The sequence below is a fragment of the Cyprinus carpio genome, chromosome A18 (genome assembly GCF_018340385.1).
Source record: "Cyprinus carpio isolate SPL01 chromosome A18, ASM1834038v1, whole genome shotgun sequence".
Lineage (NCBI taxonomy): Eukaryota > Metazoa > Chordata > Actinopteri > Cypriniformes > Cyprinidae > Cyprinus > Cyprinus carpio.
The window spans coordinates 14081024-14108230 of record NC_056589.1 but is presented as its reverse complement, the minus strand read 5'-3'; the positions used below and the strand labels follow the sequence as shown (position 1 = coordinate 14108230).

The 27207-nt window shown below is 36.2% G+C and overlaps 1 protein-coding gene and 1 long non-coding RNA gene across 6 annotated transcripts in view; one reads left to right on the top strand and one right to left on the bottom strand.

The window, feature by feature from the left end:
• LOC109077599 (1-phosphatidylinositol 4,5-bisphosphate phosphodiesterase eta-1-like) overlaps positions 1-27207 on the top strand; it is a 78877-nt gene that overhangs the window by 14106 nt on the left and 37564 nt on the right. For 4 of the 5 annotated variants that reach the window (XM_042775056.1, XM_042775058.1, XM_042775060.1 and 1 more), the window contains exons 3-4: positions 21542-21688; positions 25396-25639. In XM_042775056.1, coding sequence (XP_042630990.1) covers positions 21542-21688; positions 25396-25639 — 391 coding nt within the window. Of the gene's footprint in view, positions 1-3715; positions 4921-21541; positions 21689-25395; positions 25640-27207 lie in introns of those variants that run through there. The other variant, XM_042775057.1, reaches the window with a different exon arrangement.
• LOC109066120 lies at positions 2388-3224 on the bottom strand. The gene is made up of 3 exons (XR_006162462.1): positions 3165-3224; positions 2841-2880; positions 2388-2577 (listed from the first exon to the last, which is right to left on the bottom strand). It is a non-coding gene; the product is annotated as an uncharacterized LOC109066120 (long non-coding RNA).

The following is a 27207-nucleotide window of genomic DNA, read 5'->3' as shown; positions in this document are numbered from 1 at the left end:
AAGTGGAAATCAAGTTTATATGCATCACTAGAAAATATTAGAGGTTTAATATGATATGAATCACTTCTAAAATAAAACCAAGAGCTGCGTATGTGTGTGTTGGTGTGTAAATTGATTATACAATAGACTAGTGCTTTGATTCCCCCAGTAATGCCTGGCCAGCCCAATTTGATATCACCTCAGAAATATTTTCTTGCCACACAATTACACACATGAAGAAGGGAAGCCTAACATTGTCCTGACCTATCAGATTCCTCAGACAATATTGATTGTATCATCTTCATTCCAAACCAGTTCACAGCTCTGGTAACATCTACATTACTCCACATCTATCTGGATCTATTCTTGGGAGTTTGATTGGTTAGTTTAGATTTTGTTTTTCAGTCAGCAACAATGTCCCATTTGACATTTAGCACTTTAAGGGCACTGCCACACACACACAGAGAGTCTTGAACAAATCCGGCTTATTTATGGGAATATGAAACCCTCGAAGGAACTGACGACAAGATCCAGACTTGCTTATATTTTATAAAGCTTTATTTCCACCTGTCACTGATGCTGTGTGATGGATGAGTGTGACAGAGGCTTCACAGTGAAGTGCTCACCAATTGAAACATTGAGTGAGCATATTTAACTTGGTACATCACACACTGAACATATTTAACAGCCATTTCGGTCTGGATAGAAGTGATTTTAGTGTTTGTGAGCTATTACGGCTAATTTAATAACTGTGAAAAGGAGTAGTTAAAACAAGTATTCTGTCATGATGTATACATGTTGTATATTTGTATTTATACATTGTTTATACATTTATTCAAATTGTTCCAAACTCATTTGACTTTCTTCTGTGGAACACAGAATGATTTTTTTTTTGCAGAATGTTCATCCTGCTTTTTTCCATTCAGCAAATATAATGATTGTGGCTGTTACACTTTTGTGCAGTCAAACATGATGAACTAGATTTGACATCAGTAATATCAAACTCATATACTAACATTCAGAAGTTTGGGGTCAGTAGGATTTTTTTTAAAGGCATGAATACTTTTATTCAGCAAGGGTACATTGATCAAATGTGTCAGTAATGACTTTAAGATGTTACAAAATAATAATAATAAAAATAAATGCAGTTCTTTTGAAATTTCTATTAATCAAATGTGTTATTGGAGCACCAAATCAACATTTTACAATTGATTTATGAAGGATCATGTGACACTGAAGACTGGAGTAATGGCTGCTGAAAATAAAGCTGATATTATTATATTATATTATATTATATTATATTATATTATATTATATTATATTATATTATATTATATTATATTATATTATAGTTTTTTTTTTTGTGTTGTATTGTATTCAGTGTTAGGTTAACATTTTACTAACCGAGTGTGTACTACAATTACGAACCATTCTAAGGTGACATTTCAGCACCTGACAACTGGATAGCGACTCCTAACTAGTACTTAAAGCACGGCTACGTGCGACTGTGTTAAGTGCATTTTTGGAATAAGTATGGGTAATAATAACTAACAATCGTAAAATGACTCGTAGAAAATGCTCTTAAGCTCTAAGATCAATCATTAACAAGAAACACAGCCCTGTTCTTATACTATCAAATGGCTTCAAAAGATTTGGAATGTAGCAAATGAGTTGTATGGACTAGTTTTCTTGTGCTTTTGTGGTAATATTTTTTGTTTTGAAGTTTGACAGTCACTTTCTTCAGTTGTATGGAAATGAGCAGTGTGAACATTCTTTTGTTGTAGTTTTTTTTGTCTTTAATATTAAAATTTATTTTTTTCCGTTGCACCTAAAATTTTTAGTTTGCCTGATTTAAGTTGCGGAAACCAACTTTTTTGTGTTGTGCTGACTACCCCTGCATGTAGACTGAACTTGAAATAGAATGTTGTGTCAATTAAAAATTTCTGTTGACTAAACATAGCTTGTTGGGCCAACAAGCAGACTCAAATTGAAATAAAATGTTGTATTAAATATTTATATTGGCCAATAAGTCTATTTTTCATTAATGTTGACCAAAATAGTCTATTTTTCATTATTTCAAATAAATTACACACTATGCTTTGATAAAGAACATTTTATGTATTTATTTAAGTACATATGAACTTGCCTGTTAGGCTCAAGTAAAATATTACACAAGTATTCAACCAGTGGCGAAACAAGATCTGAGAGTTCAAGAAAGCATGACATATCACTCTTAGTCAATAGCTGTACTGGAAAAACAAATATCTGCTTTACAAAATGAAATTCAGTAAAACTTCCTCCTCCAGTACTACAGCCACATTGACCACTGTGGGATATGGTCCTGAGTTGGTAGAACTGTCAGTCACTTCCAGGATCCCCATTTTCATGGCCTTTGTGTGGCCACAATAAAAGACTTTTAGTGTCAGACTGAAAGCATAATGTCTTATGCAATCACTACTGCATCACAAACAGTAATACCATAATAAAGATATTCAAATTTATTACCTTAATAGTCTTTGAAATTGAAGCTGGCTCTCTCAAGTACAGGGGAAGACCACGAAGAACAGCAGACCTTCTATAAGTAGTTAGATCTGTGGTCTGCCAAAAAGACAGGTCATCAATAAGACATTATTAAGTCACTTAATTAACAAAGAGGTTACACATCTACTCTACCGACAGTTTAGGATCAACTACTCTTTTCACCATTGGGCTTCATTACAACCAACTTCATGAAATAGTTACCTGAAATACATTAAGATCACAATCTGAGAGGGATAATCAGCTAACAAGTGCAGCAAGTCTGCAGATCCCTTTTTTTGGTTCTCCACAGAAAAATGAAAGTTCTGTCATCATATACTCACCCTCATGTTGTTTCAAACCTGTATGAATTTCTTTCTTCTGCTGAACAGAAAGGAAGATATTTAGAAGAATGTCAGTACAAAATGCAAATGGAATTTGAAAATATTGGCCATGACCATTAAAAATATTAAACTGGAACATGTCATGCTTAACCGTTAGGGTCAACGTAACGTTAAAATCACATGCCAGTTGGAAAGGAATGCTAAGCTTTATGAGTTAAACGTGATTTTCCAGCACTGCTAATCACTGTAGGTACTCACAATAAAGCTATTTCAAACTTTGTTGACAGACAATAGATATATTCTTAACCTAAATTTGCTCATTACCTCGCAGCACAAAGCACTCACCACTGCAATGTCGTGACTCGTGGTGGGGGGAAATTCCAGGAGGCGCCTGATAGAACTCCTTTGCGCATGCTCAGATGATTGACGCTGTTCCCTTTTGCTCGGCCAACATAATATTTTTTGTGCAATGTTAAAAGTTCTGTCAACACAATTATTTATTTTCTCTTGATGAACATTTTGTAGTACAGTCATGGAAATCATGCAATCATTGACCAAACATATTTTTCTTTTTTGACACAACCATTATGTTGAGCCAACATTTATTTCCTCATTTGTACAACTTTTTGCATCAGTAATTTTTTACAGTTCTTCAGTTGTATGGAAATGAGCAGTGTGAACATTCTACAAAACACCTTTTGGTTACCGCATAAGAAACAGTAGTGTTTTTTTATCTTAAACAGTAGAACATTGCTTGCTCAAATGTAAATGTAGAAAAAAAGGTCATACAGTTCTGGAAGGGTATTTTTTTGGGTGAACTTTGCACTGAAGCATTGAAAGCAAATGTTTACTTATTTTACATATCATATTCCCTCTCACTGTCAGCATTCCAAAATTTCAGCACATAGATGAATGAGAAACACATTACGACATATTAATCTTTTAGAAACCTTCCACTTAACTCTAATAGCTCTGAACCGTGCGTCAGTGCACATTCATCTGTAATGATGTGATGAGAAATTTCATTTATTATCCCAGAAACATGAGTTTAAACTGAATCAGATGGTGTTTTAATCGGTTTAATCTCAAATACCCGTGAAATAGGTTGATTTCAAATAAATTGGAACATGTTTTATTAATCAGTGTCAAAAAGTGACCTAGGCCTAGTTTACCTGAATTCTCTCTCTAACAAAACAACAGTTGCTGTTAGACAGCAATGTTTCTCTGAATTACATTTTGCTGGAAAAACAAATACTGGCCAAAGTTCATCCCAAAACGAAAAGTCTGTCATATGTTCACCCTCATGTTGTTCCAAGCTTGTGGGACTTTATTTCTTCTGTGGATAGAGGAGATGTTGGCAGAATGACATTAAAGCACCCTTCATTTGCATGGTTTGGAAAAAGACGCGATGGAAGCGAACATCTGCACTTGTTTGGAACGACATGAGGGAATTACAGGATTTTGGGGGGTTAGCTATTTCTTTAACTACCAGACAAAATGACGCGCGCCTCAGGAGAACTACGACTTCTCAAGAAATTTGCTTTTAGATGGATATATAAGAAAAACTCATGAAACTAAGAGTTAGACTGCATGTTCCGCTGACCCGTTAATCGCTTTCGTAACACCCACATCCCCTCGTCTTCCCTCCTCCCCCCTGCTCACGAACATGTGTAGAAAAGAAGCGCAGATATGCCTAGTGCGGAGATCACAGTCACCGAGAATGAGGCGAAACGAGCGCGAGTGAGAGAAGAGGAGCGCGCGCGCCTCACTGAGCGGAGACTGGAGAGCGCTTTTCCGCGCGTATTGATTACAAGAATCAATTGGATTTTTTTGTTTTTTTTTGTTTAATGATTCATTTAAAATTTATAGCTAGTAAATGTAACTGCACATAAATTCCGGATGAAGGGTGTCCTATTACAGATATGTTTAATGGAAGAGTGCAATGACACCTGCATTCCGAAGCGCACATTTTGTTTTCTGATCATGGTGCCGAAAGGGATTCGGTCTTAATGCGGTGTTTACCTGTTATCAACTACAATGGCGGAACTGGAAGTTTTAAAAAATATCAGTTTTGAGAAGGGTGAGTCATGCATTACGCTGCTATAACATCAGTCACATAACATTTATTTTCTAGCATGTATCCACGATACGATGCAATTGTGCACTTGTTTTTATAATTGTATATTTTCGGATTGGTGTTTTTTCTTATGATTAGGCACTTAATTCAGGTTAACCGGTTAGATTCTAGATTAAGTCTCATATGATGCATTTTAATATAGGTGATGTTGGCAGTGTGTCTTTTTGAGCTGTGCTTGGGTTTGTACACGCATGACTTTAAGTGAGAGGAGCTGTCCAGGGTTCTACATCGGAATGCTGTTGCACCCTGTGGGGGGTGGGTAAGAGATGCCGCTCCAAAACACGAATCTACAGGCTGTGACTAATTGAATGTTCGCTATCTATTTAGTTCTCAAGCTGCGAAACCTAATGTTCTGATTTTATAATTGCGGATCTGATTTGTATTACCAGTTATATTAAAACCATTACGGTTCATTGTGACGAGCGTTCCCAGGTATTTTGGAGCAATACAATAGAATAGGATTTTTACTCCAGCCTTAAAAGCCTTGCTTTATTAGGATAGGGTTAGTTTTTGTTTTTGGTGCCATCTGTGTCGTGATCTGCGGGTAGATTGGGATTTCGAAGGCGAGGAACCTACAAATCTGGTCGTGATACTGGTATTACTAAATAATAGTATAGGGCATGGTGCTAGCAGTGCCAAGGTTATGGGTTCGATTCCCAGGGAATGCATTAAGTGATAAATTGGATACTTTCAAGGCAGTGTAAGTCACTTTGGATAAAAGCGTCTTCCAAATGTGTAAATATATAAATGTATACATGCTGAAAATCTTTTATGATGGCACTGATGGCATGCTAGTTAACAAAACAAAAACACTGTAAAATAAATTATTAATAAAAAAATAAATACTCATATATACAGATTTACAAATACATCTTGCTTCTTGCTCTTGTTTTTATATCAGAAACGGTCACACGTGGTTGCATTTTATTTCGTGATTTTATTACGAAATGAGATCTAACATGTGTCTGAGAGAGGGGCGCAGTGCTTTAGTGGTGCTTTAGGCGAATATATCACCTCTGCCACTGACTACAGAGAAACATAATGCTTAATGTAATGAACTATAAAGGTGTTTATGAGTGTGTAAGCCGTGATGATAACCAGGGTCTCCTAGGGTCATTCCTTTGGTGCTTTCTGCAATTCTTTTAGCACTATGTTATAGAGACTTTGATAAAGGATTTTAATTGTCATTAGAAATTGGTTGCTATTATTAATAATGGTGCCATTTATCAATAGTCAGTGAATATTAGTAAATTAATAATGGCCAAATAAATTACTTTTTGTTTTAGGAACTGTAATTGTATTATGGTACAAAGAAAGATTGTTTGTGGCACTTTTAATGTGTAAAATGCCAGCACAGCAATAATAAAAAAGCTGTTTTGTCCCTGCTCCACAATGGAAAGACCTTGCTGTTCTCCTTTATATATCCTGTCAACAGGTTACTCTCGTTTGTAAGTTTCTGTTTGTTTTTGACTGCAGTGACTGTTTGGTACTCCCCCGCCTTTATATATCCTGTCAACAGGTTACTCTCGTTTGTAAGTTTCTGTTTGTTTTTGACTGCAGTGGTCCTTCATGTTATTTTAGACCTTATCTACATACTCCCATCCATTTTATTTTCCGTTCCTTATCTACTTTCCTTTCCTTTTTTCCATTTTCCTTTCCTTTCCTTTCCTTTCCTTTAATTTAATTTCTTTTCCTCTCTTTTCCTTATTTTTAGACCTTATCTACATACACTTATTTTTCTTTATTTTGCTTTGATTTTCTTTACTTTTTTCTGTCTGTGTAGGTGTTTTGTCTCAGTGTCTGTCTATTGAATTTTGTAAATTATAAGAGAGAAGCCTAATTATCCATTAACTTGGTGTAATGTTAACTACGATGTTGTTTTTTGGGATGTACAGTAAATAGCCCTGTCTTAAGTGATCCCTTGAGAGTATAGCAAGCTCAAGAGAATGGACATGACTTTACATTTTAATGATGAATGTAGTCATAAGCCTTTACGATCACCCACTCTGAATGAAATAATAGGCTTCAGTTGCACAACTAGCACCATTGGAGGCAAACTGGAGGTAAATTTCCATTCAATGCATCTCCATAGCCATTCTTTCTGAAGTGGAGAAGATTAGACAGTTCACAGGGGTACTCGTTTCTGTTCTGTGAGATATTCGTATCAGCTCTGCACCATCCTTGTGCTGGGTAAAGGGAAAAAGCAAAGGGGAGGGCCTTTCCCAATTGGCACAGTACCTTACTGAGCATCTCCCCAAACACCAGGCTGCCTAACAGTGCTTCTTTGATGTCAATACTAGGAACGCACAGAGGGAACCCTGTCAGAGCAGCAGTCATAAATATATTAAGATTCCACACAGTTATTTTTGCTCTGATGGATTGTGGGGTCTCAGTGGGGGTTCCTGTTGAAAGCGTGGTGGTGCAGTTTGAGTGAAGGCAATAATATCATCATTGTTTCTAATTAAGACAGAGAAGATGTGATAAGTGGTTATTTCCTTTGTTTGGATCCACCCTTTGGTGCGTGGATGTTGGGGATCTGCCGTTCTCTCAGGAGAGCTCCACAAGGAACCAGTTTCCAATAGTGTCCACCAGGGCGCTATCATTGGTCTTTAATTAGTTCCCATATTTTCCCTCATTTACTACAAGACCTACCTCCAGCTTTCCTAAATACCCTAACAGAAGGTTTTCAAATTAATAGAAGAAGATGAGAAATAATCTGTCTAGTATGTGATAGTTGGCAGTGCAGATTTGCATAGGACACTGCTGTTAAATGGATTGTTCAGCCAAAAAAGTTCTGTCATTGTTTATTTAATCTTCTAAACCTTTTTGGCTTTCCTTTTTCCATGGAACAAAAAAAGTGACTTTTTGAAGAATGTGCTGTTCACTATTTTCAATATAATAAAAGAGCATGAAGACTGGAATTACTCAAAAATCCAAAATCATAAAAAGAACTACAAAAGTACCATAAAAGTGGTCCATGCATCAATATGACATGTTTTCTGAAGCCATACTATAGCTTAGTGTGACAAACAGGACAAAATGTGTGTCTTTATTCACAGAAAAAACTTTCCTCTAGCTCTCCTTGGCATGTTCATGAGTCATTTCAAGTCATCTTTTTTCACTAAATTGGTTGAGTAACTTCACCAAAATAATCTGAATTATGTTCATGAAACTGACTGATCTGATCCTTGAGATTATTACCGAACAACAACATCAATGTTGGTCTGTTTCTCACACAAAGTTAACATATGACTTCAGAAGATGGAATATAGTACATACGGGCTCACTTTAGTGTATTTATTTAGTATGTTAAAAGATTTCTTCTTCTCTCGATTAATTAAGCTTAATCATCTGTAATATTGGCCTGCTGGTTATTTATCCTGAAAAAAAGAAAAAGTTTCAGTTGACCATTATCTTGCATTGGTAACAAGCCTACACAAGCTGTCATGCTTAGGGTTGCCAGATGTCGGGAGTTTAAATCAGAGCTTTTCCCCTTAAATGGATACATTTTCTGCCAAGTGTTTTACTTAATTTTCCCAATTTTGCAACCATGTGCAAGTGCTTAATGTGCACTGAAAAAAAAAAAAAGTTTTAGAATCTCCATTGTGATATAGTGTAATACAGCCAGTCTGAGTTTCTTCATAAGGCTGCTTGTGCTATTTGCTGTGAATAAATCTGCTAGCAAACCTTCATAGTGACAACCTTTCTTTTCAACCATTTTTTTAATTAATTATCACAATTATAATTATAATTGTGATTATCAGTTTCACCATTATCATGTAGCCCCATAGTGCTATATTGTTATTTTTTGTTAAAGAACCCATTTTTTTAATTAATATGCAAAGAAACCCAGCAGTTTGTTTATTCACAGCAGATATATTCAGTTGTCATACTATGGAGAGCAGAGCACCCATATTCTCCTGCAAAAATATTGTCCATTAAATCTTTCCCCATTTTTGTACCTCAAAAGAGTATTTGGAGTCAAGAGAGTTTAAATGCCACATTACGGGCCTTCTGCCTGCTGCATCTTAGATGGACGTCTTCCTGCATCTGACCAGCGGTCAGGACACATAGGTCAGAAACCAGTGCCATGGACTAATACAATTTCATATGTGGATGAATTCATTTTCACTCTAGCATGTGGAGCTCAGAAGAGTGAGAGAAAACGAGGACACAGAGAACTTGAAGATGTGAAGACGTCAGAGACATGCATTCATATTGCAAATTGTGAGACTAAATGATTTATAGTGGATATTCAGCTGATATCATGATGAGTGGAGGAGTTTTCAATAAATTAGTGTCTTCCCCTCCAGTTCCACTCTTGCACTCCATAAGCACAAAATTCACCCACCCACAGTTGGAAGTTAAATCCCTCCTCTTAGGTTTTTCAAAGACCTCACTTTAGATCTGTCTTTTTCAAGTTACATCTTTCTTGACCCGCATTGGCTTCTTTATACGTTATAATGGGTTTTATGTGCCCTGTGCGCCACGTGTCCTTTTGAATACAAAAAGACTCATCAGATTTTGTGGGATCACACTCCGATGTACTTGTGTTATGTCATACCATTAATATTATCTGCTTTCTCTTCCATCTCCATTACTTATGCTGCTCACTTTGACCCTCTAGGACAAAAACACATCTGTTAAAAGCCCCACCATCATGCACATTTTCCCCACAACAATACATTAGCTATTTTGTGTAAATCCCTGCTCGGTACTGCCTTCTACCATCACAAAGGTTCAAAGGCTCCGTGGGAATAGCTTGCAGGATAGAAGATAGATGACCAAAGAGAGGGTGGAGTGGGTGTTAGATGTGGACACGCAGAGAGAGATTGCGGCTCTCAATGGAAGGAAGCAAGAGAGAGTTCTTCAGGAATGACTCTCAGTTTTGAGCGGTCACCTTTGTGTATTAATGGCATGGGACCCTTCTTCCTGGCATCAGAGCGCTCGGTCATGGCCAACGTAGCGTCTCTTTTGGCCCGTAGGTTCTACAATGTTGGAGGCAGCGTGGCAGTACCACTAAAGTGTCGTTTGGCATATATAGGTGAGAAGCTTCTTGTAAGAGTAAATGTGTGTGGGTGAATGCACAATGTATTGGTTATCAGTTGATATTGTAGACTTTTTTTTGTACCATTCGTTATTGGATACTTAATTGTTTATGCTAATTTCCCCTGTTTTTACAATTAGGCTACCTTTGCCATCATCTAACATTTACATTTACATTTATTCATTTGGCAGACACTTTTATCCAAAGTGACTTAGTGTTGAGAAATACAAGCAGTGATTTACCATAAGGTGGTAATAAATATGACAAGTGCCCGTTATACAGTTTATTTTAAAACAACAACAACAAAACTAGTACAGTATTGTCACTGTTAAAGTGAATATCATTTCCTACTGTACATTATAATATTGACTGAATATTTCATTTAGACAGAATGTAAATATGTACATAAATGATTGAAGTCAGTAATTTGTTTTTAAAGAAATCTCTTATGCTTACCGAAGCTTTATTTATTTGATACAAGTAAAAAAAAAAAAAAAAAAAAATCAACAGTAATATTAAGTGTAATAAGAATTTGTTTTAGTGCAACATGATCCTGAAATCATTCGAATATGCTGACTTGGTGTTCAAGTAAAATTTCTTATTTATTATTATTATCAGTGTAGAAAACAGTTGCATTAATATTTTAGCGGAATCTGTGATCCAGATATATATACATATATCATTATCATTATATGTATAAATACATATACCAATCTGCTTATTTTCATCATTATCTGTATTTGTGTTTATGTGTGTACTGCTCAGCTAGAGATACATGGTGCAGAATTCAAAGTCAGTTTGTCTTATTGCTGTTTATTGTTTTATGGCTTTCCAGCTGTCAGTTGGGCTAAAAGCATTAACCTCCTACTCCCTGCTCTGAGTTCTAACATTAGCTTTTATGTTCATTAGACTGACATTTGTGAGCTTTTTTTCTTTTTTTTGTACCACTACATTGCATCAGAAATGAAAGTCAATTGGAAAAGAGCAAAAATGATGCTCTGCCTATTATCACCTCTCAGAAATAGTGGAAGACATCTACTCAGGGATTCAGAGCCCAAGAGAGGGTGTGAGAATGATGGCATGTACATTTTTTTTTTGCCTGGTATTCTACGTGACTGAATATGTTTGGTGTGAAAGTGTCTGTTTTATGGAACAGATGGCTTGAAATGCAGTGTTCTCCTACAAATGTAAACATTAACCAGTGTTTTGACTATTTTAAACTCAAGATAAGATCTGTGCTATGAAAAGGTGCACAGCTTTTTTAGAAACACCAAAGTATTTCCATGACTTCCTCTTTAAATGCTGTATTTGTTTCTGCATTTTAGATGAGTGCCTATTCCTGTCTGTCCTCTTTGAGGTTGAGGTAATTAAGTAACAGCAAAAGTAGTTGCATTTTGATGCATGGGATGAGATGAAATTGAAGTGCTGGTAAGAATGGGAGCAAATCTATTATCAGATATTTGACTCTGAACAATGAGAGGACAGAGCTTTCACAAATACATTGTTGGGTATTTATAGCACAGACTGTGCACATACACAGTTTAATCTGTAAAACTGGTGTGTGTGAGACATGTTTCACATCCAGATCCTCTTCCTCACGGTGCTCTGAGGCACTGTGAACAGTATGACAGTGGTGCTAAAGCATCTCGCCGACTTGGCTGTGGCTCAGATCTGCCTTGTGGAGGGAGTCTTTTGTCCTATTCTGGTGGAAAGAGCATGGGGCAATATGTGGTTATCGCTTTGGTTATAATCTAACTTGATCTCTAATGATGATCTGGGTGGTGATCAAGATAACAGCGCTTATGATTATGAAAAAAAAAGAAAATGGAAAAGGCTTTAAACGTACAATATGAAATATCATTTAGAAAATCATCATTTAGCAAATTTCAGGACCTTAGCCAGCTGACAATGTGCTCTTCTTCAGCACAGTTCAGCAGTTCAGCCAGTGTGATGTGGAGCACAAAAGTTAATGCGTTGATGCATGTGATTCATTAAATATGTTGACATTATAACTGTTTCATTTCTTAATGTATCTATTTATCAACACAGAAGGGGCCTATAATAAAAGTCAGTCATTTATACTCTTTGTATGGTGAAATATAACTATCATTGTAGCTCAACAAGTATAAAATACTGTATTTTTGAAGAAGCATTAATGAGAAGACTATCATACTTCCACAGTAAAAACATCTTTGCACATATGTTAGGAAAGTGTGGGGATATTGATTGATTGATTGAATTATAATTATTGAAGAGGCATTGAATTCAGTGCTTTTCTTGTGTTTTTATACAGTAAATGCATAAAAATGGATTGAAGAACCCATAAACATAACAATTTTATCTAACACAAAGAGAATAATAATTGTCACGAGTCACCTGTTCGCCATCAAGTGAAGTGACGTGTGGCCAAGTATACCCCATACCAAATTTGTGCTCTGCACTTAACCCATCCAATCTGGTTTTGATCGTTCGTTGCCTGCCCTGACTTTTGCCTGTTTGTGGATTACTCTTTTGTTTGCCTCTGATATTGCTGTTAGCTGGTTATCAACCCTTGCTTGTCTGACTAGCTTTATTTCAATAAAGCTGTGGATGGATCCCCAACTTCATCGTCATGCCTCCATTACAGAATACTGAGCCCCATGTATGAGGAAGTGTGCAGCCTGTAAATGGTCACTGATGGGCAGTGTTGGGTAAGTTACTTAAAAAAAGTAATTCACTACCAATTACTAATTACTTCTTTAAAATTGTAATTTGATTACATTACCGATTACTACATTTAAAAAGTAAGCATATTACTAATTACTTTACTTTCAAGTTACTTTCAAGTTTACTTTACTTTTCAAGTTATCAAACCTAAAAAAATGCACTACAAAGAGAACCTCATGGTTCTTTCATTAATTTAATATTGACAGAAAAAAAATACATAAGTATTATTTTTATAGCCTACACTCCCAATATCAATTTATTTTATTTTTTTTTTAAATAAAAAGTAAAATAAAGAAAACAAATTGGGTGCGCTTTCTGCATTCTCAGTCTCCACGAATATCTTTCTGATACCAGTCACTAAAATCAATGAACATTGTTCGTTAAACACAGGTTATATCTAAAGAAAGCTTTAAGTGTCTACTATTAAATTAAGTCATGTCGAAAACAAATATTCTCTGATAAAATAATCCATATGAAACCAACGCAAGGTACAGTTTCTCCCATCTGAGCTCACCTATATCACACCCACGCACATCACGCGCTATAAGATCATCATCCACGCAAAACCAGACTTGAGACACGCAAACATGTAAATGTCCACATCACCTCCATATACAAAGAAAGATTCAAGTTCATCTCGGCTACTTTTCATTTTTGGAAGAAGAAGCGCTTCTTAAGGAATAAGCAATTGTAATTCTTAATAATTTTCTGTGTGTAGTCACAGTATATTGCATCAGTTATTATGCACGATGATGAAGATTAAGTTTCAACAGACTTTAATAATCCACAAGGCAGAATCCACAAGAACCAGTCCAACACAACTCCACATTATCTTAAGACCCAAAACTGAACTCAAACTGAAGAGAACTTAAATAATGATGATAACGAGACACACACACCTGAACATATTGATGAAATCAAATAAATAACCATGACAACTAAAAAGGAGCGGGAAACAGTGCAAAACTCAAACAGCATCCATGAGAGTGTGGCATAACCCTGTCTGACTCCTGTTATTTAGACCCATTATTATTTCTAAGAACTGTAAATGCACATCCAGAGCCAGCACTGCAGGATAGAACAGTTTGTTGAACCTGTACGCAGGTGTCTGACTGCATAATGCATGTCTCATCCTCTGTTTTGTGTTCCTGCTCTGATGGTTCTGAACACACAGTGCTTTGTGATTTAGGCATCACAGAGCCTGAGCCTCTACGACCCAATTATTCAGTGTTTGATATCTCCCTGTACTTCTCACCAAACCGCTTTGATCTGCTCTCTTGTCTTCAACTGCCGGCCTGGTAAACACATTTAGTTCTCCTATGCCTCCAATTCCTATAAGGACACACTCTCTCTATCTTATTTACTCTTTATTTCTCATCTCCCTCCTGTCATCTTTAACTTTCCTGGGTCAAAAGCAGGTAAAAGCAGTGATGCTACAGTCCTAAAAATATAAATGTTGCTCTGCTTTTCGTTTTTTTATTTTTTTCTCAGCTGGCCTCTGAATTGAGCTTCTGTTTTCCTCTCTGGCTGATTTGTGATGCTCTGCTAAGCTACAGTCCTGCCTAAATCCATCTGTCCCACAGAACAAATATAGGACAATAAGTATGTTCTCAGCCAATAGCTTTGATTAAACAATCAGGTGGACTGCATCAAGAAATGGGGCATGAATAATTAAACTAGAGATCTGTTCTTACTTTTGTAATGGTAATTTGTCTTGATTGATTCTTAACATTTTCTTAATAATTCTTAAATCACTGAAACCTTTTTTCCCCGCTTTTAAAGTCAACAAAAAGAGGAGTTTGTAACCCATTGGTGGTGCTGCTCGGCTGCGACTTGGACTTGTTGGCTGCACATGTTCATGTTTGTTGTTTGATGTAGTTTGGTTGGCTTTTTCATTCATTTGTGTTGATTTGCATATACATATATTAAGAAAGTAAATATGGTTCATTTTGATTCCATGTTGTAAAATGAAAAATAAAGTATTTAGGAAATAAATATAATAAAAAAAAAATATATTATTAAAATAATATTTTGATAAATATTATTTAAATATAAATAAAACTATGAATATTATAACAATTTTAGCAATAAAATACAATTAATTTTATATTAAAATAATATTAATGCCTAGATATAAAAATTAACTCTGTAACACTATTTTAAGGATCAGTTCTCACTAATAACTAGTTGCATATTACTAGCATATCAGCTGTTTATTAGTCTTTTCAATAAATAAATTAATTTACTTCAAATAAATTTTAAAGTGTCTCTTTAACTCATTGTTATCATGTCATGAAGTGGCAGGGGAGGTTGGCATCCTGGAAGTAAGGGGCTCTTGTCAATCCTTTTCTCAAGTATTCGCACCTCTGTCTGCAGCCTAATGAACACGTTTCCATCCCTCAAGATCTGTGCCGAGTCCCCACTGTGCAGAGCGCAGTAATGGGCCATGAAGGTTTACTCAACATGAGACTAATTTGTTTCAAATGAGCTGGAGAGACTCATGGTAATAACAATGATAGGAGTCCAAAGAGGAGGACAAGAGACTTAGACAGAGAGAGGCAAAACGAGAGGAATGATCGAGGGAGAGAGAACCTCATTAACTGTTTATTAGTCCTGACCACTCATTAAAATGGATTTCTTAATTTAGAGATCTAATTGATGACCCTTAGAAGTAGTGAAAAGAGCAGGAACATGTGCTTGTCTATGACCTTTGACCCTCTTGGGCATTCCTTCACACCCTTCAGTTTTTCTGTTTGCAATTCCCAATTAAGTTGCATGTTATGGCATACTAAGTGAAGTGGAGAGCATGTGTCCTCTTGTATACACAAATGTTGAGTGTCCTTGTGGAAATTGATGTACCCTTGGTCATGTTGTTTCTATGTTTTTAAAATTCCGATCACAATTGTTTAGTCCAGGGAAACCAATAAGTCTGTAACAAGAGCACACAGTCCTCTAGGTCCTTCAGAACAAGTCTATATGGCAACCTGTAAGAAGCACACAATTAGGGCTGCACGATTAATCACACATGATTAATTGCGATTGTCATGCGCATTTAGTAAATAAATCTGGTTCTGTGATTAGCAGTAAATTGCCATCATCTGCTTTCAGGTGGAGCAGCATTTACTACGCAGAGCCATAGTTCTCTGACAAGCTATGCAAAATCGCGTTCATAATCGCAGACGAAATCGTACTTGATTATAACAGCTGTTTGCTTATCTTCTCAGTGAACCATGGCTCTGTGTAGTAAATGCTGCTCCATCTGAGAGCACGTGAAATTACTGCATTTAATAACATGTTTTAACTCCAAATTCACTTCATAACATCAGTCGAGTGTTTAAAATAAATCCTTCTGTGAGATGATGTGGCTTTTTAAACAGAATAATTAAGGCACACAATATTTCATTGTATTCTAAGCAGTAATAAAGGCTATGTCAATTAGCATTTCATTATAGACATACTTTATTATGATGAAAAATATAATAAGAACTTAGATAAATCATATATTGCCATAGTCGTGTGTTTATTAGTCACATTGAATCAATGAAAGCAGTTAAATCGTCTGTTTATTCAGCTGCAGTGATAGGCATTTCCTGGATTTCTTCTTGGGGGCATATTTGGATTTTCAGCACCAGACAGCCCTCTGGCCTTTGGATGGAGCTTTACTGCTGATCACAGAACCGTGCTTCACTGAAAGATACGCATGACAATCACAGCTTCTGCCTAATCGCGATTTATTGCCTTTAATTTCAATTAATTGTGCAGTCCTACACACAATGTTTTTATTTTGCGCTTGAGTTGGTCTTTATCTGTGAGATAAAAATGTGTGAGTGTGGGTTGCACAAAGCCACTTTTTATCCAAAATTATAGTTTTGCTTGCTTGGGGAACAGCAGCCTAGAAATGTTCTAATCCATATGCCAACATTTTACAAAAACGCTCACCAGGAGTTGGAGACCAAACTAAAAAGCAAAGAAAGATAAATACATTGTTTACATGTTGCAAAAAAATGGCACAGAAACCTTCTTGTTTTAAAGGCAATATCAAGCTGGTGAGCTGCCTTTGCTGTCTGCTGCCTGCCTTCTAAAGGCTAAAGTCACACTGCACAAACAGACACTGTCCAACGGCAATAGACATGTTCGTTGGGTTATGTTGGACCAGTGTTAACCCTTTCGGCGTTAGTCTGCACTTTTTCATCGACTGAACATGTTCAGTTAGCCTTTGCCGAGTCGTGGAATGTCTGAGAAGTGACGTAGCTTAATCTAGTGATTGACGGCACTGGCTGGCATCTGTTGGTGCAGTGTGAATTTGCCTGAAGACAGCATCCTAACCGGGAATGAACTTGACGAGTGATGATTTGAAATGCTCTGTTTAGGCGACAACTCTGCAAACTTTGATGCAGTGTATATTTTAGTATCACTGAGATTCTATTATAGTTTATAGATACTATTTTAGGCAGCCGTGGCCCATAATAGTATATGTTGATGTAGTGTTATTTCATTATCATTGAGATACTATTATAGTTTTTAGATACCATCATAGGCAGTCGTGGCCTAATGGTTAGAAAGTCAGACTTGTAACCCAAACATAGGTGGGTTCAAGCCTCGGTACTACCAGGGATTATAAGTGGGGGGAGTGAATGATCAGTGCTCTCTTCCACCCTCAATACCACAACTGAGGTGAGACCCTTGAGCAAAGCACCAGACCGCAGCAAAAATTGGCTGACAATGCTCTGGGTGTGTGTTCATGGTGTGGGCAAAATAGAAAAGACAAATTAAATAAAGTCATGCAAGTTTGGAACAACATGAGTTTGAATACATTCTTTTTTTAGGTGAACTATCGGTCTATCCTGACAGTACTAATTTTAACGCCAAAGGATGGTTTGCGCTGGTGCAAGCTGTAAGGAAGTATGGCCCTATGTTGTAGTTTGTTGCTGCTCATGTCTGTATTGCAACATGTGCTGCAAATTTATGTTGAAACCCAGCTGAAGACATACAGAGTGACCCCAAGGGAGAGCGACAACCTGTGAGAGGGTTTGTTTAATAACAAACAGTGTGTTGTGGGGGAAAGGTGGAGCCACTGCTTTCATGAGAATCAAAATCAATAGTTTTCTTCCACAGTAACGCTCACTGAGAGTGACTTTATGAACACAGTAAGTTTATAAGGAGAGAAAAGTATAGGGAAAGTTTTCTGTGTGTGCAGACACTTCCTGTACTGAAAATGGAGTGTTATTTTATCATCTGTGAATATATATGCTGCTTTTACGGGATGCTGTTTGACACTTTTTCTCAAGAAGTTCTTCTTTTTTTACTTTTCCAGTTCTTAAACTCTGGAACAACAGAGGACTTAGTTGTGGGAAAATAAGATCTAAATATCTGGACAAGATGCCACAAAGGCAAAAGAGTGGATTAAAAGTATCTAGATAAAAAAATAATAATAATAATAATTAAAACCTTTGAAACCCAGACTAGGCCAGACACTTAATAAGACCAGAGAGCATGTTATTCTGTCTCAGCATCTTAATGTGCTTTGGAGAGTGACCTGAATCTTTTATTATAAGAAGGGCTTGTTTGAAGAGGGTGTGCACTTAAGAATATTTCTCCTTTTTTATCTCTGCCTCTTGTTTTTTTAAGATTAACATGGAAGATATCTTATTGCTTCATCACTTCAAGTTGGGGCACCCCACAACCATGTTGAGAGACTAAATAAAAAGATTTTCTGCACCATACAAAAGGTTGGGGTCAGTAAGATTTCCTTTCAAAAGTTAATACTTTTATTCAGCAAGTACACTTGTTAATGTTACAAAATATTTATAATTAAAATAAATGCTGCTCTTTTGAACTTTTCTATTCATCAAAGAAAATATTTAAAAATGTATCACGGTTTCCATAAAAATACTAGGCAGCATATTAGAATGATTTCTGAAAGATCATGTGACACTGAAGCCCGGAAATCTATTAAATTAAAAACAGGTATTACAATTTCTAATAATATTTCCCAACATTGCTGTTTTACAGTATTTTTAATCAATTAAATGCAGCCTTGGTGAGCATTTAAGACTTCTTTCAAAAACCAAAAGCGTACCGGCTCCATGCTTTTAAACAGTATTTAGGTTGCTTCACTGATGTTGAATCATATTTTTTGACTTAATTTAGATGAAGCACAATTTTTATTTTTCAGTGCAGATGGTCACAACAGCCCACCAAGTTTCAGTGTTAGTGTGGACCCTCAATATGGATAGACCCTGTCTTTTAGTGTAAATATGTGGGATTTTTCTGCCAAGCAAAGTTTTAGGAAAAGTAATAAATGTAAGCAGTGTATGGTATCAGTATAGTCATAATCCTCATTATTGTCCCTTCACAGGAATAGTTCTGCAGCATCAGCATCTCACTCATGGCCATAAGCACAGTCAGTGCAGGACATATTACATCCCAAAGTTTATTACTTAAGATTAGGGGTTTGTTCAGATCTCTTGAGCAATAGTAGTAGTTTGTGGTGTTTTGGGCAATGTAAACAAGTCGACCACACGTCTTCAGTCTGGGTGCAAAGTGAATGTCAGTGTTTGGAGACAGTGAGCAACGAAAAGAAAGAGGGTAGAGGGTGTTTTAGAGGGGGAATAGAAAGCATTGTCTTTCATGGTCATGTCAAATCTAATTGGATTGTGTATAGTGTCCCAATCTGTGAAGTGCTGATAGTGAAAGTGGGCCGGAGGTTTGGTCGGGACGGGAAGAGGATGCTGCCACTCTTATGCTCTAATTTTGGATGAATAGATGAGTGTAGGTAGAGAGGGATAATTTAGATAAATGTACAACATGATCTTTCAATGTCTGGCTTCTATAATCTGAGTCAGAATAATTGTTTTTACCCAGAGACCCATATCTAACATGGATTCTCCATAAGCATCTTAGCTCAGCGACTTTCTGCCTATCCTGAGTGAATTGGAGCATAAGGAGTATTTTTTTTCTCATGCATTCTCTCTCTACTGTACTCTATTTTCAGGCTTTTTATCTTTCAATTAATTTCTGAACTGTTAATTCCACTTCATCATCACAGGCCGTGAATTGGCACACAGCGTCTGAGCTTGCATCCATTATGTTCTACTAATCATAGCAGAGAAGTGTGTCTCAGCTGTTGATGTGTGTGTGTGTGTGTGCATCTGTTGACATTGTTTCTGAGTGTGAGTGTTTTTTTTAAACTATTTTGTTTTGTTGTGTATTTTGTTTTAATCTGTTCTAGTTTTTATATATATTTCCCAGTACTGCTACAAGCACGTTCGACAAGAACTGGAATAGATTGTAATGTTACATAAGCACTGGGGTATTATGCAAATATATGGTGTTAAAATGATCTCTGATGTATAGAAGGTATTTTCTGAGCATCAGGAAGTTGTATACTGTATGTACAGAGACACTCAAGATGCCTTTTTTTTGGTTGTAATTTATTTACTCTCATTTTTGTTTATCTTGGGTGGGGGGGGTGTTTTTTTTTTTTAAATGTGTATTTTTTTGTGTGTATTGTTTTTTATTTCAATCTGTTTGTCACACAAAATGATCATATGATGTAATACATCAGATGTAAAATACATGCATTAAATATACACATTAATTTTATTTTAGGTTTGAGTCATTTTGCTATGTGCTTTTGTAATATTGTAATATTTTTTTGGAAATTATTTTAAGTTCAAATGTCTTTATTTTCATCTAATATATATATATATATATATATATATATATATATATATATATATATATATATATATTTATATTTAGATATATATATATATATATATATATATATATATGCTAAATCTTTGTTTGATTTATGTTGTTTTCCTTTTGGTGTGAACCAAACAATTAAGTTGCTCTTTGTTTGGAAACAGTTTATTCATTGCATGTGTCTCCTGTAAAGATCTCTTGTCGATATCACATTCCATTTTTCACTTTATATCATCCAAGAGCTTCTTCCTGCCACCACCCCCTCAAGCCACCCCGCTTCGATCGTGTCAGATGGAGAACATACATGTACTTCACGTACAAAACAGCATTATCTGCTCGATTTCACATTTTCGATTCTCCTTGGTGACTTCCCCCTGAAATCACACTGACAGCATAAAGTAGTGCTTGAGAGTATTGTGAATGTTTCACCGTATACTCTGATGGAGTAGATGAGCTGAGATGAGCTAGGTGTCACTGTACAAAGTGATTTTGACGGAAAAGCAACCATGCTGCATACACACATGCACATGTTCTCCTCTTGAGCTTGTCTTTGCAGCTCTGTTATGCAGCGAGCAAGCCTCAGCCGAGGCAGAAGTTTTATTTAGATACCTTCAGATCTGTCAGCTGATTGGTCCCAGTGGCCCTTTAGGACAGGGAGTTGCCATCTCACGTACTCAAGAAGATGAGCTGGGTTGCAGGCAGCCTCAGCTGTGTTGCATCATTTTGGTTTTTGTTGGACTTCTCACTGGCTTCTCAGAGTTTTCAGCAGGGTTCCTGAACCTTCTTCAAATTTTTTATTTTATTTTTTTGCTTTGGTTGTAATTGTGCAAACCTTGACAGTTATCCAATTCTGTCATATCCCACCACTCAGTGTGCTCCATAACTGCTCTACATGTGTCACAATTAAAATGACGCCCATCGTCACACTATCTAAAAATATCCATAGTGCTGTTATCAGCCAATTTATAACCTCCATCCATCAACTGTTACTTATTTGTAGTGACAGAATCCATTTCTATGCCATTTTACATTTTCACCTCGCTGTTTAAGTGCGTGTCAGCCCACTCAATGTGTATGCGTGTGTTTATTTTGTATTCGCAGTTGAGCGATGCATGAGTGTGATGCAGTCGGGGACTCAGATGGTGAAGCTGAAGAACGGTTCTAAAGGTCTGGTCCGGCTCTTCTATTTGGATGAACACCGTTCCTGTATCCGCTGGAGACCGTCTCGCAAGAGTGAGAAAGCCAAGAGTAAGTCAAACACACACAGATGTATCTGTAACATCTAACTGAAATAGTTTAAGATGAAATGCTAACATTACTAAAACTAAGACTGAAAAATAACTAAATAGAAATTAAAAAAAGCACTAAATTACTAAATTTTAAAATAAAATTAAAACTATAAATTTTAAAGTAACACTGGGATGTGCAGTCCTAATTTTACAGCTAATTTTACATGATGATTACAAAATTTGTCTAAAAAAGGTTTTTATTTAATGAGAAATTAGACTTATAAAACAAATTATTATATATTTTTTTCATCTGGGTCTGAAATGGAAGAATTTGGGTCAATATTGCTAATTAAACAATATTTTGCTGAATGTGTTTTTGTGCTGGCACCTCGGCTGGTTTAGGACTGTCCAGCCCGATCTCACGGCAATTCGTACATATTTTACGAGGTGGCTAATTTGTACGAATTCGTACGACCACACTCGTACAAATTCATACGATTTTTGCCAAATCGTACGTATTTTACGAGTTGCACATTCGTATTAATTTGTACGAATGACCTACACCTAATCCCGCCCCTAAACTTAACCGTCACTGGGGTCTAGCCAAATCGTATGAAATCGTACGAGTGAGGTCGTACGAATTCGTACGAATTAGCCACCTCGTAAAATATGTACGAATTGCCGTGAGATAGCGTTGGACTGTCATGGATAAATAAAGATGACAATAAAACCGCCCACAGGTGGCAGCAAATCCCTGTTTTAATAAATGATTTGTTGAATCATTCAAATCAAACGATTCATTCAAAATGGCTGATTCAATCACTGAATCACTGGCTCACATGATTCGTTCAAAAACAGATTAATTCAAGGAATGAAATACCGCGTTGCTCTACACTGTTGTATAAAATTATTAGCATATTTATGTGCTGATATTTAGAAAAGTACAATGCTGTGCAATGAATATAAAACTCATACATGGGTATTTTTTGCTTGAATTATAAGGGCATTCTAACTGCATTATAATGGGCTTCATCGCGAAGTGTATGCTTCTGGATTCTCAATTTATTTCTGTTATTGTTTGTATTTTTGCAAAGTCTGTGACACTCGTCAGTTCTGCTATCGTCTCTCAGTCCCTCACAGTCACACATAATGTGCATAAAAAAAGTCACACAAAATGTGCAAAAAAATAAAAAAAATAAAATGCAATGCAAACACATTTACTAAATTCATTTCTTATCTTATTTGTGCATCAAAGTCATATGACTAAGCCTCAAAAAGTTTTCAGTTTGAGTTTGAGTTGCTCCAGTTTCCCCCAAGTTTTGTTCTCTAGAAAACATGCAGTGGAAACTCTGCTTCATTTGCAGTCTGTTTTTGTGATATTCCATTTTTTTTTCTTTACATGTATTAAATTCCTTATTGATGGAAACAGCTAGTGACAAATCAGAGTCAGAAACATTCGGCTTCCAATGTGTTCCACATCTGTGGTTTACTGATCTCTTTCTCTGTCACTTTCTTGATTTCTTTTTCTTGCTCTTCCTTTTTCTCTCTTTCTCTTTTCCTCCCCTTCTTTATAATCTCTGTGTATTATTTGCTCCCTTCTGCTTCCCCATCAAAGCAGCCCATGTAGATTTTGATATGTGGAGTGTCAGAGCACAGCTCTCCTCTCTTACATAATGGCTGTGTATGAATCACAGGCCAGGGGCTTCCAGAAACACGCCGCTCTCTCACCATCTGTGTCTGTGCTCCACTCTACTTGTTTGGGTGAAGTGAATGCTGCATAAGCGCCCCTTTTTTCCCTGGAAAAGCATTCTGTTAGTGTGCTGGAAATAAATCCTGTTCACTCCTCTCCATATTCACTGTAGGCTTTTGTTAACAGAGCTGATCTGACCTAGCCCAGATGGGTGGATTATTACACAGTATGGTTAAAAAGCTCAAGTGCTATTGTCCCCTCCATCTCACCCCCTTTCTCCCCACCTTCTCTCTATTTTGCCACTGTCATGTTTGTAAACTGCTCTCATAAGATAAGCCTCTTTGTTAGTCCATTTGCATAATTAAAAAAAGGACAGATTGTGCCCAGCTCATTCTCAGGTTAAGGGATCAGCACCAGAATCAATGGCTTTGATGTGACTTGGCTTTCCAAAAACACATGCGGAGCTGTTTGATAAGATTCTTATCATAACCGGAAGTGGTAAAGATCTCTGTTAAAGGAGTAGCTCATTCAGAAAAAAAAAGAAAAAAGAAAAAAAAATTCTGTCATTTTATATTCTGCTCATGTCATTCTAAACCTGCATACTGTTATTATAATTTTTATATATATATATTTTTTTTTTAATTTAAAGATTTTTTTCTGTAGAATCTAATCAGCTCTTGCCATAAAACAACACAATGACAACAAACCACTCTATAAATGCATCACAATTGCGATCTATATGACTGGTGAACTATATTCAAAGACTTCATACCAAAATCTAAAAATATATTTTAACCAAAAAAATTACAATTATTTTATCATTTACTCACCCTGATGTTGTTTTCTGTGGAACATAAATTAAGATGTTTTGTGAATTGTTTACTCACCCTGTATTTTTCTTTGGAACATAAAATAAGATATTTTTTAGTTTTATTGTTTTATTATTTTTTTTACAAAGAAAGTCAATGGTCAGGAGAACTTTTTGGTTCTTCAGAAGAAAGAAAGTCACTGTTTGGAATGATACAAGAATTCAGATTTTTGGGTGAACTACTATTGAATTCATTATTCATGGTTAATCTTACTTATTTTACACAAGAATAAATTATGTTTTTATTATTATTATGATTATTATTTGTATTATTTTGCTTCATTACGGGTGACATAATGGTTTATTATCAGCTCCTGTTTCTCACACAAAGCAATCAAATAGATTCGGAATACTTGGAATAAAGATACACAAGTGATTTTATGACACTTTTATGGTGCCCCCCCCCCGCCCCCCCCCCCCTTTTTTTTTGGGGGGGGTGTCTACTTTCAGGAGCCTGACACAGTTGTGTTTCACAGTTGTGTTTCACAGAAATAATAACAGTATACTGTATGAGTTTGAAATGACGTGGTTGTGTAAAAAATACAGAATCTTCTTGTTGGTGTGTAATATCCCTTTGAAAGGGGATTGCTAAAAGATTCAGAGGCTGGTTTGGGTTTAGATGTTGATAAGACTGAAGTGGACAGAAAGCACACAGTGCCTGCAGAGGCTGTCAAGAATTGTGCTTTCATGTAAAGCAACACAAACATTCAGCTGCCAACACTAAAGCCTGGATTCCCTTATGGGAAACCAAAGAAATAGTGACTACTAATGAGAGCAACAGAGAGCAAAAGGCACTGGGAAGAAATAGTGCTGAAATCTAATTACATATTGTTATTGTCCAATGCTTTAAAAATAAAAAGAGAGACAAACATAAGGAAGATGGGGGTGATAACTGTCAGATTTTGCAACTCCAAATAATTATTTATTCAGTTACAGAATCAGATAATTATCATTAACACAACATTTCCACTTCAGTTTCTGTTAATTTCATTTTAAATTAAATTGTTCACCCAAGCAAATCTCTTATTGTAGTGAAGTAATGTGGGTCAGATCGCTGCTGGCAAGGCTTTTGCTAATGAAAGTATCTGTGCGTGTTGGTCATCCATAGCTAGTGGCTCATTGTTTCAGGGGTTCAAAGATCATGTTCTCTTTTTTCTCTCCCTTCCAGTAACCATCGACTCACTCTACAAGGTCACAGAAGGTCATCAGTCTGACATTTTCCATCGCCATGCAGAAGGGAACTTTGATCCGAGCTGTTGTTTCACTATTTACCACGGCAACCACATGGAATCTCTAGACTTGGTTACCTCAAATGCAGAGGAAGCACGGACATGGGTGACCGGACTCCGATATCTGATGGCTGGTATCAGTGATGAGGATTCACTAGCCAAGAGACAGCGCACACATGACCAATATCCTTTACTGCAAGATGGATGATGGACAGATGGATGCATTTATTACAGATACAGTCATCATTTACTCATCTCCATGTTGTTTTCCTGGGGACCACGAAAGGAGTTGTTTTGAGAAATGTTCAAGCTGCTCTTTTCCATGCAACAAATGCATATTTTCAATTTTATACAATACTGTTCAAAAGTTTCAGGCGAATAAGTATTTAGAATTTTTTTGGAAGAAGATTTTTTTGCTCACCAAGATTTATTTGATGCATTTATAATATATATATATATATATATATATCTATATATATATATATATATATTGCTATTTAGAGCACCTACCTATATTATTATTATTATTAAATTGCACACAGTTCCTCACACAAAACTATCAAACGGCTTTGAAGGACTTGAAAAAGAGCACACATATACAGATAGACTACCTTTATGGTGATTTGTTTTTGTCACTTCCTTCGTTGTATGTAAAAGAACAGCTTTGACATTCAGAATTTTCATTTTTGGCTGAACTAATCATTTAATGGAGGGATTGAGGAGGAGTTGAATACATTAATGGATAAATAGATAGAGGCAGAGAGGAAAGGAAAGATTTGTGATCGATTTTGACTGATGGATTTAGACTGATTTACAAAAGAAAGAGATGTACAAAGCGGGAGATAGCGGGAGCTCTTTGAGTCAGCCTGCCTGTGAGCAGTTCAGTGCTTCAGGGAGACTTCCTCTGCAGGGAGTTCTTACAGAAGCACAGCCTCACATGAAAGGACCGGCCTTAGAGGAAGAGGACATAAAAAGCCAGAGCTGCTCATCCTCTCCTCCCTCATGTTTATGTCTGTTATTCTCATTAAAGAGGCGTGAGTCATCATCAAGAGGCAGTCATTATAATCTCCCATAACAGTAGAAACACAGCATATGGCCGTGGTAATTTCACTTATGCTTTCATTCTAGACGTCAGATCAACTCTGACCTGTTTTATTGTTGTGCATAAAGAGATTCCAGCACTATTGTTATATTATTGAATATAGACAATGCACCTTTTCTGCCCGCAAAATTTTGTTAATGTGAAATGTCCGCACCTTGAGATTGATACTAATTTCCAAATTTAATTAGATTCCAATTCGCAATTCCTGATTTTAATTCAGTTATTGAAACTGAAGTTTAAAATAGTCTTCAAACTGCATTTCTTCAGTAACTTATTTGACTCATTAACCGCTCTGATTCAGTGTTCTTTCAGTGAAGAATTCATCAGAGCGTTGGTGAATCTGAATTCCTTTTGTTACTCTGTACAGCCCATAAAAACATTATTATGTGCCATTGTTCTGTGGTACACGCCTTTTTTTATCTTTCCACATTCATTTTAAGTTGCAAACCTGTAAAAAATGACTGAAAAAGCAGGAAACACTGTCACAGATTTAAAGATTGATCTTGAAATTTTTAAAATCTAATGAAGAAAATCGATATTTTTAGAGTGCCCTATAAACAGCCAGATATTTCTATCACACACAGGAATACAGGCATAGAAATTTACCCACTCACACCCACTGTACAAGACATGCTTAATAGATCAAAGA